The following is a 13,186-nucleotide window of genomic DNA, read 5'->3' as shown; positions in this document are numbered from 1 at the left end:
CCGCCACCTCATCAGGTGCCTGCCCAGGCATTGTAGGGAGGTCATACAGGCACGTGGAGGCCACACACACTACTGAGCCTAATTTTGACTTGTTTTAAGGACATTACATCAAAGTTGGATCAGCCTGTAGTGTGGTTTTCCACTTTAATTTTGAGTGTGACTCCAAATCCAGACCTCCATGGGTTGATAAATTGGATTTCCATTGATTATTTTTGTGTGATTTTGTTGTCAGCACATTCAACTATGTAAAGAAAAAAGTATTTAATAAGATTATTTCTTTCATTCAGATCTAGGATGTGTTGTTTAAGTGTTCCCTTTATTTTTTTGAGCAGTATATATGCATAGGGGGAGCAGAGGGAAAGCAAAGCATGGACAGCCAAAACAAAGTAAGTTAATGTAGTCTTTAACCTTTCTTACAAAGTTATGGGTCATTTTCAACCTCATTAGGCAACCGTGGCAAATGCTGTTCTTGTGTTTTTAAGCAGTTCATGGAAATGCAAGGCTGCAAAGTCCCTAGGTGGAAAGCCTCCAAGGTCTCACACACCTATCAGCCAGATTACCATTCATGTGGAGCATTCATGTGCAAAGTAGGTGGACATTGGAGACATGACTTTGATCATTCTCCTGTAAAGGTACCGTTCCTGTAATAGTGTGTTTTAGACTGGTCCTAGTTACTGCCACAGTATGAATTGAATGCCAAATTTCAGATTTATTTTGTCAGTTTGCAGAGTACCTTCTACGAGGTGAAAACATGTATTTCTCTACACAAATGGAACACCTGGACCAAATGTTCCCTGAAATAGCCCTGCACTTGACGTTCTAATCATTGATAAATGCATTTAAATATGCCTCTCTCCACAAAACATCAACAGACTGTGCAGAGTGTGTGAAAAAAGAACCACACCTGATGGAACAACAGAAACTATATGGGTAAGATTACCTTAAAACAACCTATTTCAGTAACACTGTATATTAATAGTCTCCTATATAGATATGACTCACGTACACATGTTTTTTTATATGGCCCCTTTTTTCTGACAGCTGCCACCGATGGTTCCACATTGCATGTGTGGATTGACCTTCAGTGTCCCATTCTCTGTTTTGTAGGTCAGAGTGAGCCTTGAGTACTTGTTGTGTACCGATTGTTATTTTATTGTCAGCAATATAATGCATAATTAATTAATGAAGACACGGGAAACTGTTGAGTGTGAAAAACCAAGCAGCGTGGCAGTTCTTGACACAAACCGCTGTGCCTGGCACCTACTACCATACCCTGTTCAAAGGCACTTAAATGTTTTGCCCATTCACCCTCTGAATAGCACACTTACACAATCCATGTCTAATTTTTCTCAAGACTTAAAAATCATTCTTTAACCTGTATCATCTCCTTCATCTACACTGATTTGAAGTGGATTTAACAAGTGACATCAGTAAAGGATCATAGCTTTCACCTGGATTCACCTGGTCAGTCTATGTGGTGTTTTAAATGTTTTGTACACTCAGTGTTTTTGCATGTCTTAATAATAATAATAACCGTATGATATAATAACCACGGCAGCCAGCATTGCAAATAAAGAGATGTGCAGAAAGATAATCAGCCTCTGTGTCTGTGGATCCTTTCTCCTTAATGTACAGAATTTTGCATGTCAGCCAGGCAGCAAGGCCCACCTTTTCAAAGAAACACTATTTAAATGTATTTAAATCTCTAGTTGAGTAGAATAAGGAGTCGTTTGCTTCAGTACTTGTTTCGTTTTCACCTCCTGTTGCCTGGTCAAATTTCAACCACCATGGATAACCACAACAAGAATAAGGTGAGGAAACAGTCCATGTCAGCCAGGCCCATTTAAAAAAAAATAAACACCATTTATTTCAATCTATAGTTGAGTAAAATAAGAAGTTTTGTTCTGATACCAAGGTAATGCAGAAATTGCGCCCAACAGTGCCACACTCAGGCAGAAAACGGAATGTTATATTCTCAGCCAGGCCCATCTTTTCAAAGAAAACACAATTTAATTAAATCTTTATTTGAGCAAAATAAGTCGTTTTGTTGTGATAACAAGAAAATCCTAACAATTCCGGTAAAGAGCCTAACAGTCAGGCAGAAAAATCGTTCTATCCAAAAGTGAGAACAATTCGTTTCCCTGGCTGATATGGCTGCTACTTATAAATACTATAACCAGGACATAAGAGACATAAGCAGTCGCTTAGAGCCCCAGTCAGTCATCTACAGCCACTCATCAACCAGATCTCGCTAAGGGCCCCCAAAAGGCTGTAGCAGACCCACCATGAATCTTTGACAAATACATCTCCATGTGAAAAGGCGTCCCATGGTCTGTTTTGTCAATGAGCTCAATGTATTCCAAACACTCAGTGGTAGAAAAAGTACCCAACTGTCATACTTGAGTAAAAGTAAAGATACTTTAATAGAAAATTACTCAAGTAAAAGTGAAAGTCGCCCAGTAAAATACTACTTGAGTAAAAGTCAAAAAGTATTTGTTTTAAATACACTACCGGTCAAAGGTTTTAGAGCACCTACTCATTCAAGGGTTTTTCTTTATTTTTACTATTTTCTACAGAAAACCATGAAATAACACATATGGAATCATGTAGTAACCAAAAATGTGTTAAACAAATCAAAATCTATTTTATATTTGAGATTCTTCAAAGTAGCCACCCTTTGCCTTGATGACAGCTTTGTATACTCATGGCATTCTTTCAATCAACAGTCTCGAAGGAGTATTTGAAGAATCTCAAATAGCTACATGATTCCATATGTGTTATTTCATAGTTTTGATGTCTTCACTATTATTCTACTTAGTAGAAAATAGTACAAATAAAGAAAAACCTTTGAATTAGTAGGTGTTTGAAAAATGTTTGACCGGTAGTGTATACTTAAGTATCAAAAGTAAATGTAAAAGTAGAAATCATTTCAAATTTCTTATTTTAAGCAAACTAGCAAAAGCACAATATTCTTGTTTTTGTAATTTATGGATTTCCAGGGGCACACTCCAACACTCAGACATCATTTACAAACTAAGCATGTGTGTTTAGAGAGTCCGCCAGGCAGTACTGATGACCAGGGATGTTCTCTTGATAAGTGCGTCAATTGGACCATTTTCCTGTCCTGCTAATCATTCCAAATGTAATGAGTACTTTTGGGTGTCAGGGAAAATGTATGGAGTAAAAAGTACATTATTTTCTTTAGGAATGTAGTGAAGTAAAAGTAAAAGTTGTTCAAAAATATAAATAGTAAAGTAAAGTACAGATACCCCCAAAAACGACTTAAATAGTATTTTCAAGTATTTTTACTTAAGTACTTTACACAGAAGGCCGTAAAAATTGTCAAAGCCTCCAGCAACCCTAGTCATAGACTGTTCTCTCTGCTGCCGCATGGCACGCAGTACCGTAGCGCCAAGTCTAGGTCCAAGAGGCTCCTAAATAGCTTCTACCCCCAAGCCATAAGAATCCTGAACAGCTAATCAAATGGCTACCCATACTATTTACATTGCCCCCACGTTGGAACGCTGCTGCTACTCTCAATTATTATCTATGCATAGTCACTTTAATAACTCTACCTGCATGTACATATTACCTCGACACGGTGTCCCCGCACATTGACTCTGTACTGGTACCCCTGGTTTATAGCCCCGCTATTGTTATTTACTGCTGCTCTTTAATCATTTGTTATTCTTATCTTAATTTTGGGGGCTATTTTATTACAGCTGCATTGTTGGTTAAGGGCTTGTAAGTAAACATTTCACTGTAAGGTCTACACCTGTTCTATTCGGCGCATGTGACAAATACAATTTGACCTGATGTTCCCTTAAAGCAGAGTGGCGCAGCGGAAGCGTGCTGGGCCCATAACCCAGAGGTCGACGGATCGAAACCGTCCTCTGCTAAGTATTTTTCAGTGTTCATTTGTATAGGAACACACCAGCAAACTGTAGTTCAATAAATATAACTACCTACAATCTATATTTACACGGGCATTGTTCATGTCTTGCTTTTGAATCACAAACTATAACAATTTAAATATAATTTAGCAAGAGGAAAAAAAGTTGTGACGTAAGTGTGGGTACTTTTATTTACTTCCGAGTAAGACTGGAGAAATGGCGGGTGTTAACAGAGATACAATGGATGATTTGGAGGATGGAGAGATTTCTGGATCAAACTCTGATTCAGAAATGGGAACCACAGTTGACGTTAAACCCCAGGTAAGAAAATACTTATATTAGACGTTCTTAAACATTAACAATATGGATTGTTTGATTCTGCCAACGTGGGAATAGAAGCAAACGTTAGTTAAAGCTAGCTAGCTAGCTAGCTACGTTCGCGACGCTAGCTTTGCAACGTAGCTACAGCACAAATTGAAGAACAGTCTTTAGTTACAGTTTGCTGGAGGAGCACGTTGTCCACACAGATTACTATATATTTTTTGCAAATCTCAGTGGTCCCAGTGCATCGAAAGCGTGTGCTACATTTTGCTAACTAGCTAGCTTGCGTTGCTATGGTGTGGACACTCAAGCTAATTTATGACTGCTGCATGTCATCTAATGACTTTATTATTATTTAACTAGGCAATGACTAAACTAATGACTAATCTCGGTTATCTAGAAGTACAATTATTGCAAAATTGTCACTTCACATGAATCTGTCCACGATAGATACATGTCAACTACCGGTAATGAGAGGAGCCTACTACTTCGGTATTAAAACCTGTACAATTTTATGTAAAAATGTATACCCCCCAAAGTAATTATTTATCATGAGGGCCATAAACAATACCTAGTTATACTGCCAGAAATATTAAAATCGCACCTTTCTAGTATGAATAGCTATAAATTGCTGAGGTAATCACTTTTCAGGACTCCAGTACACAGTACAAATATGAAAATCATACATTGTTTTCCTATTCCACAAAGTGGGGGGAATAGGGCTTGAAATGCTTTCTAAATATAGTTTAGACATCTATTTAGAAAGGACTTACTATAATATTTCACTTTTCTTATAACTGTAAAATACAAATTTAGCACCATTTCATATAACTTACAACAGAGCATTTTCTGCCCAGCGTCCTCTGAGTGAAGCAGAGACGCCATTCAAATGCCTGCTGACTCATTACACCATCAGCTTTAAGCACCGATTCATCCCTCTGTGATGAAGAGAAAGTGGTCTTGTTTCAATTCTAAAAAATTATTTGGTATTTTTCATGTTGAGAGCTCTAAATCCATCTGAGAATATCACAGTGAGATTAAACTGATTTTGCTGCAATCTCTAGGGTCTACTGTTTCATATCCAGTATTGTAAGCGGAGCTGCTAGTTTCACAGGCAAAGGAAATCGATCCTTTGTCTGGATAGGCCAGAAAATGTGACATGTCACTCCTTATGCAAGTGAAGTGTCAGATTTCACATACTGCATGTCAGATGAGAGAGGAGAATGGCATGTGAAGTGGGACCACCAGAGCATTCACAGAGTGCACAACAATTTATTTTGCGCCTTTCACAGAGCGCCCAGTACACACACACACATGTAGGTGGGAACCAGTCCAGAACCGCTCAAAGTCAGGCGTACCAGACTTAATGTTTAAGAGGTTTTTAAATGGCCTTGTATAATTAAATCTGAAAATGATCTGACAGTCTTCTCTTCTCTTACCACCTAGATGCCTGCAGCAGCTCCTGTTTTCAGTGGCCAGTCTTTCCAGAGTAGGGCCCTTCCACAGACAGCCCCGTCAGCCACAAGCTACCGTAGCACCATGAGAACCGTGGACTCCAGCGATAGCGAACCAGACTCGGATGAGGACGCAGCGGTGTGGAGGCGGAAGCGGCAGAAGTGCTCCAACGCTCCCCAACCTGCCCCGGTCTCCACTCCTCACTTCGGAGCCCCCCAGGCTAACCCAGGCGGCCGCAAAGTCAACAACATCTGGGGCTCTGTGGTTCAGGAGCAGACCCAGCAGGCAGTGGAAGCTGAGCTGGATTTCCTTGGTGTGGATGGTGCCATTAGCATGGCCAGCAGGCAGGTGGAGACCTACAACTACGTCCTGGCCCGCAAGCTCATGGAGAAGGAGAGGGAGGAACAGGAGCCGGGCGAGGTAGCCATGTTGGACACTCAGCTGGACGAGTACATGAAGCGTGGCGGGCCGGCCGCCGAAGAGAATGGAGGCGGCCATTTTAAGAGGAAGCGATCGGCCAAAGAGAGGCTGGGCCCCAGGGCTGAGATGGACATCAAGGGTCGGTATGAGATCACAGAGGAAGACCCAGACGACAGGGTGATTGAAGAGATAGCCCACAGGTGAGCTGGTTGGTTGGAATGTCTTGGCTATTTCATATTTGGCCATATGAAATGTTTGGCTTGCCATGCAGGCTAAATAAAATGTCATTATTTTCTTCTTTCCACAGTGTCAACAATATCACACAGTCGTACAATAACCTCATACTAACTTGCGGATCCATTTTCTCCCCTCAAGGCTACAAGAGCCCAAAAAGGAATTGATTGAGCGAATTGTGAGAGTCATTGGGAAGAAGAAAGCAATAGAACTGCTTGGAGAGACTGCCACACTTGAGGAAACTGGTGGTGTGTACATAATGGTATGCATCTGTTCTTGTTTCAGTTTATATGAGATCGATACAGCTGAGTTAATTGACAACTCCTGTTATGATATCCATAATGTCCCAATTCTTATCGCAATGAATCGTCACTTGTGTAACTGCATGCCTTTCTAAAACATATTTGAATTAGTACCTTTATGCTAGACTGTTCTGTAACCATTTGTTAAGTCTGCGTGAAATGATTTGATATGTTCACTTCACTGTAGGATGGCAGCAGGCGACGGACTCCTGGAGGTGTGTATCTCAACTTGCTGAAGAACACTCCCAGTATCTCTAGTGAGCACCTTAAGGTATGACACTTTTGAGACTGTAAAATCAAGTGGCTTTTCATGCACTTCTCTAATCCCGCCCACTGAATCAGTGTCGGCCTATCTTTTTTTCTGTACTCCCCATATGCACACACTACGTTTTTAATAATCACATTTCTGTAAACATTTCATTTCTAAATAGGAAATATTTTACGACGAAACCCAGAAGGAGTACAAGGGCAAGAAGTCAGCGCAGAAGCGAAGGCGACACGTGGTTGCCAAGAAGATGAAGCAGGCCATCAACACACTGAACCTGCAGGAACACGACGACGTCTCCAGAGAAACGTTCGCAAGCGACACCAACGAGGCCTTGGAGTCTCTAGAGGTGGTTGCCGAAGAGGAGGGCCAACAGGAACCGGAACCAGAACCTGCCATGGGCACTGAGGACACACCCGTAGTCTACAACGCTGCCGACCTGGAGGTCTTTTGATCCAAAATGGCTGCCCAGTGTCTGAACTTGTGCACGTCCCAATGAGGACGTCCCATGAGGCTGTGGCATCCACTGTGACAGGTGGACGCTGCTCAGATACAAAATGGTGAATGCACTGTAAATTACTGTCCACGACAGCGCTATGTAATACTAGACCTTCGTCCTCATGTTAGTCTAACAAATGAAGTTGTCCTCTTTATCAATCAGTTGAAGACCAAAGCTTGCATCAGGATTTGTTAGCGTTAGTAACGAGCTTACAGAGCAGCTAGTTACTAACCACAGATACCACCTGACTGATAATTTCAACAACAGAAAATGTTTTTCTCCATAAATGGATACCAACCCCTCATATATTTGCGTCCTGGAAAGCATAATATTTAGTTTGGCTTTTTTACTAATGCTCTGTTTGTCCACAATTTAAAATGTAATGTAAAGTAAAAATATGACATTGAAATATGGCACGTAAGGCAAGAAATGTGGCACCGCTCCAAAGGAATGGCAAAATCAGATTGCCAGCTACAGTACTTGCTATCTACTGTATATGTTTCTAGGGTGTTTTTGTTTGTGCGCTAGTTGGATTGAACAGGATCTGAGTGTTTGTCATGTACAGGGGAACTGCACTAAGACCAATCCTTAGAAGTAAGATCAAATTCGTTTTGAGATTTTTCTTTAAATAAAATTAGTTTGTTTGACCCTTTTTTTATTTTGATCACAAGCCAGTGATTTTGAGTGTTGTGAAAAATACATGCATCTTCAGAGGACCCATGGTCTGTTTTTCATTTGTTTATGTTGAGATGGGTTCGGATTATGTCGCGTTGTGAGATAAAGCACTAATTGTTCCAGTTTTTAACCCATTGCTGTCTCTGGACAAGACATCTAGGAAAAATCAGTTTTCTGTGTTTTAACACATTCCTTATATGAAATATTATTAAACTCATTCATTGTCCACCCTTTGCTTTAACACAGTATGATGATTTTGATTTGTCTTATTTCTTCACATCTGTATGGGTAGTGTACACCATTCAGGCTGATGTGTGTTATCTTTCCCTGTGGTGGTCATTGATTGGCCAGCAACAGATATGGGATGGGAAATTATGCTTTTTTTTTGTCCCCTACTTTTCATACTAATGTGATTTTTATGATGGGTGGTGGAGTTCACAGTAATCATGTAAACGCTCCTGAGCCATTCAAAAGACTTCGTCATACATTTTAATAGACACACCGAAATTGGCAACAAAAGAGCTCTCACGAGGCATCATTTTCGTCATTGTCAAACCCCTTTTGTCAGCTTTTTGAATCAGAATAGAAGCCCTTTGCTGTGGTGCAGGGACTCTCTCCACAGTACAAGAGGGCTCAGACAGTTTCCCATGTTGTCATGGCGACATTCGTATTGGCAGTTTCTCATTCAAATCGAAAATACTGAAGTTTATTTTCAGGCTGTATTATAACAAATAGCTTTTCTCCACTAGAGCACGGTGCAATGTTGACCTGCACTCAAATCATTTCTGGGTAACAATTACCTTACTGTGATTGTTTTCAATTAAAAATTGTCAAAAAGAAACAAAGCTTCTAAGCAAAGAGCAATTTCTCGAGCAAGAATTTTGCTAGGACTGTCTGGGAGTGGTCTGAGTGGGGAGGGGAAAACTAGCTGTTATTGGCAGAGAGGTTTGGAACTCTTATTGGTCTTATTGACTAATATACTGCCTGGTGATGTCACCAAAACAGGCAGAACTTTCAGGTGGCTTTTTCAAACAGCTCTTACACTAACAGGCCATTACCACATTATTATTCCAACCTCATAGTGTCAAAATATATCTAAAACACAAGAACATCACGTTTTTGACTGCACTGGGCCTTTTAAGAATATAAATAACTGCAGCTGAGTCATAGAATGAGGAAAGATAGGAAGTTAAGTTATAGTCACTGTGTGGGTAGATGTTGAGATGTTAGCCACAGGATTTAACAGCATAACAGAAGTACTAGTCCTTATAGCATGTTCAGTGGAAATACTCCATTGACTATAAAATGATAAAATCTATACAATTCAGTAGATTACTTCCTAAAACATATAACAAACAACATGAACAGCATTGGTCTGAGGTCATGTCTTGAGGGTGTACTGAAGTGTTCTTCCTACGAAGGAGCTGGGAAATCCTCTTGTCCCATCTGGCCCGTAGGGGAACCGGATGACCCCGGGGGGCAAGGAATCTCCCATTGGGACCCTGTTAATGCCCAGACGACCCTGCTTACTGCTGCTGCTGTCATCCTGGGAGGAGGTTTGCACCGCAGCCAGTTTACGCCTCTGGAACCAGAGGCTGCTGCTATCGGACGGGTTCTCGTAGTTGCGTCGACTGAGATCCGGGCTGGTGTCGGGGCTCCTCCACATCTCGGAGGCCAGGAGCGGGGAGACCCGCGGAGGGGTGGGCAGAGGTGCCCGGAGGACCCTGGGGCTGTGGTAGGGGCTAGAGCGAGGGCTGTCCCAGGGGCTCCTGCATACCTGGCCCGAGGAGAACCGAGGCATGTGCATCGGAGAGGCCATCTCGGATTCGCCGGACGAACTCCACGCCGAAGAGTCTTCCCTTCGGAACTGGTGCTGCTCCAAGCAGCGGTTGGCGATTGATACACCTTTACCGGCACCTCTGTCCTCAACGCAGCCTCCCAACTTATGCCCTGCTTTCTTTTTCGATGTCATCCCGATCAGGACGACTCTCACAAAGTCCTCGGACTGGGACAGCTGGTGGTAGGCTCTGCCGGCGCCTTCCAAGTCCTCATACTCTACCAGAACACTTTCCTGGGAGCACAGCTCAGGGTACCTGTAGGCGAACCTCTGGACTTCTGGTGGGAGCTCCTTCCCCGGCCGGAACACCCTCACTGTGCAGATGCTTCCAAAGGGCTCCAGGAGAGTGATGGCAGTTTCCATAGTGCTCCTCTGGGGTGCAGGGACGTCTTCATCATCACCATTGCCACTAGAGGTCAGCTCAGCAGAGATGTTCCACATAAACAGAAGTCTGCTGGGCATCTGAAGCAGGAGGGACTCTGGTACTGGGTCTTTGCGACGGACCTTGTTGCCCTCCTTGTTGACTTCTAGTTTGGAGGAGTAATTTAGGGCATAGGCTGTGACTCGCCAGTCTTTGGTCAGAGGCTTCATCTAATAGAACATGGATGTAAGTGTCAAGTTAATATCTCAATGCCTTGATATAAAAATGTGTTATAACAAAATTGAAGTCAACATATTTAAAACAGGATATTTTTTTCAATTAGTTGGAAAATTAGGAAAAAGAAAAGTAACTCACCTTTTTAAAAGATGTCAGCAGCTTTATGTTCACATAACCCATCTTGTTTCTTTTCACATGTTTTAAAAGGAATGCATCTTTTGCTAGATTTTCATCAGAAAGATAGTGTTCTATTTGGGTCACCATCTTCTGTGTAAGATCAGCATCTGGAGGTGACCAATCATCCAACTTCATGTCTTTATAATTTTCCTTGTAAAACGGTCGGCAGATAAATCTAAGAGAAATCATGTAAAATAAATAAACTTTCAGACCACAATTACCATACTGTATGATAACGGTATTTAAATGCATCATTTCCTATATTTTGTTAAATTAAAACCACATTCTGGAATCTGTTTACCAAGACTCAAATAACCATAACACCATAGAGTATTGGTTATTCTGGGCATGACAGTTATACAACGAATAGGATCATAAGGCATAGGCCTATATTCTTCAAGAGTCAATGTCATTCATTGATATCCCAGATTGTGCATTCAATTTAAGGCATTCATTGATATCCCAGATTGTGCATTCAATTTAAGCCATTCATTGACCAGACATACCTTTTAATTTGTCAACTTGTAGGCAAATTAAAAAAACATAAATTCATAGATAATATGACTTGCCTGTCTTCATTTATGGGGCTCTCCATTTCTGCTCTCTGTCCCTGGTCCTCCTGAGCATTAGACTTTCTTCTTGCTTTCGAAAAGCTTCTCTGACGAGATAAGTCAAATTTCCCCAACTACAATCTACTTGCAGATACAGGTGTTCATGTCCTCCCCATGACCATTGCGAACCAATTTATAGTCTCGAGCCGCACCGGTCAAGTGGAGACTGCGGGGGCTCTCATCACGAAGCAGCTCTCGAGTTTGTGTGGCCTCAAAATAGGCTACACTTTTCAATTGTCTGACGAGCCATTCAAAATAACTCTAACAGGATATCACCAAAAAAGGATATTGCTTCCGTCTGACGTTATTGCAACAATTCAAACCTTTCCAAAGGAGGCACAACTTGGTCATAAAGAAACAGATGTTCTTGAAATAAAAGAAACAAGAGAAAAGTTATACCAGACAAATTATCTCAGGAAAGCCCATAGATGGGTATAATAACAGCCATGAAATGTTATGTTATAATTTTCAGCAGCTCCATATGTACCAAATTATATTTGAGGGTTGGTCCCCACTCTCTTCAGATCTTGAGATCATTTAGATTGCTTCAATTTGGCAACCAGTATTTATGTTTTTTTGCTTTCTGGCATCACCTTGATATACACATATAATTAGGCCTATGGTATTGTACAGTACTGTAAATATTAGTTTTTTACATAAAAGCAAAAGACAGTAAAGAAAAACATTTCAACTGAATGCCAATGCCATAAGCAACATTGTTATTGTACAAGTAGGCATTTTATTATCCTTTCCATACAGACATTATCCCACACCATATATAAATAGTCAGTGCTATCCGGGGTCCTTGGGACGTCCATACCCTAAACTCTAACCCTAACTTTAATCCTTACCTTAACCTTAACCATAGCCCTTACCTGAACCTAACCTTAACCCTAAACTTTACCATATAAAATGTCAACTTCAATGGGATAGGGATGTCCCAAGGATCCCAGATAGCACAGACCATGTATAAATAACTACATAATGTGCTGATACTTATTATATAAAGCTTTATTAATATAAAATATCATACAGCACTATTGGAACAAGAATAACACCCTAAGCCATTTCTAGTGTCCTTGTGTTTTTTGTTATCATTGTTATGATTATTTCATTATCACTTATCACTTTTTCATTGTCTTGAGTTAGCCTGTTAACTAAACCTGTTAACTCAACCTTGAGTTAATTCAACTCCTCATTATGCACTTGTCCTTCTTTTACTGTTGACAAGCTGCTGGAAAACATGACCGTATCTGATGTCCAGCAGGGGGACTCAAACCTCTGTCCTTCATAGCTCACTCTCTCTCCATCCATGTGTAGCAAAATGAAACATATTTTTATTAACAGTATACAACCTGGTTATTTTTTAAATGTTATTCAACCTTTATTTAACTAGGCAAGTCAGTTAAGAACAAATTGACGCCTCTAGCACTGAGATGCAGTGCCTTAGACCGCTGCGCCACTCAGGAGCCCTATAATTTTTTTAAACACATAACGCCACAAAAATACATCAGCCTAACATCACTGCAAACAGTTAAATTAAAATGGTCAAAAAGAAACAAAAATAGCTTCTTAACAAAGAGCAATTTCTCAAGTAAGAATTTTGCTAGGACTGTCTAGGAGTGGTCTGAGTGGGGAGGGGAAAACTGAAAATGTGCTGTTATTTGCATAGAGGTTTCGAACTCTCTTTATTGGTCTATTAACTAATTTACCACCTGTTGATGTCATCAGGCAGGCCAAAACTCCATCCCACCAAAACCGACTGAAATTCAGAAGTAATCTGTCATCCAGCCCCTCTGAAGAGGACAAACAGTAGAATTACAGGCTCTGGGGTCTCCTCCTAACAGTTAGTTCACAGTAAATTACAGCACAGGCGGCACAAGCGTGCTATAATGGTGG

General features: G+C 40.9%; 1 protein-coding gene and 1 non-coding gene across 2 annotated transcripts; both read left to right on the top strand.

Moving 5' to 3' along the window:
* The first annotated feature begins 3,827 nt into the window (after positions 1-3,827).
* On the top strand, positions 3,828-3,899 carry trnam-cau (transfer RNA methionine (anticodon CAU)). Its single transcript has one exon. It is a non-coding gene; the product is annotated as a tRNA-Met (tRNA).
* Positions 3,900-4,084: 185 nt separating this feature from the next.
* On the top strand, positions 4,085-8,294 carry phax (phosphorylated adaptor for RNA export). Its single transcript, XM_029710313.1, has 5 exons — positions 4,085-4,214; positions 5,661-6,289; positions 6,465-6,585; positions 6,813-6,896; positions 7,057-8,294. Exons 1-5 carry the CDS (start codon positions 4,110-4,112, stop codon positions 7,342-7,344), a joined length of 1,227 nt encoding a protein of 408 aa, XP_029566173.1. The 5' UTR covers positions 4,085-4,109; the 3' UTR covers positions 7,345-8,294.
* Positions 8,295-13,186: the final 4,892 nt, after the last annotated feature.

Source organism: Salmo trutta, chromosome 23 (genome assembly GCF_901001165.1).
Source record: "Salmo trutta chromosome 23, fSalTru1.1, whole genome shotgun sequence".
NCBI classification, from domain to species: domain Eukaryota; kingdom Metazoa; phylum Chordata; class Actinopteri; order Salmoniformes; family Salmonidae; genus Salmo; species Salmo trutta.
The sequence above is the reverse complement of the archived record's forward strand: the minus strand, read 5'-3'. Positions and strand labels throughout refer to the sequence as shown.

Excerpts from the sequence above, each read along its gene's own strand:
- phax (XM_029710313.1), top strand. The coding sequence starts at position 4,110 with ATGGCGGGTGTTAACAGAGATACAATGGATGATTTGGAGGATGGAGAG. Across the intron at positions 4,215-5,660 it reads CAGTTGACGTTAAACCCCAG|ATGCCTGCAGCAGCTCCTGT; the intron begins GTAAGAAAATAC and ends CTTACCACCTAG. Across the intron at positions 6,897-7,056 it reads TCTCTAGTGAGCACCTTAAG|GAAATATTTTACGACGAAAC; the intron begins GTATGACACTTT and ends ATTTCTAAATAG.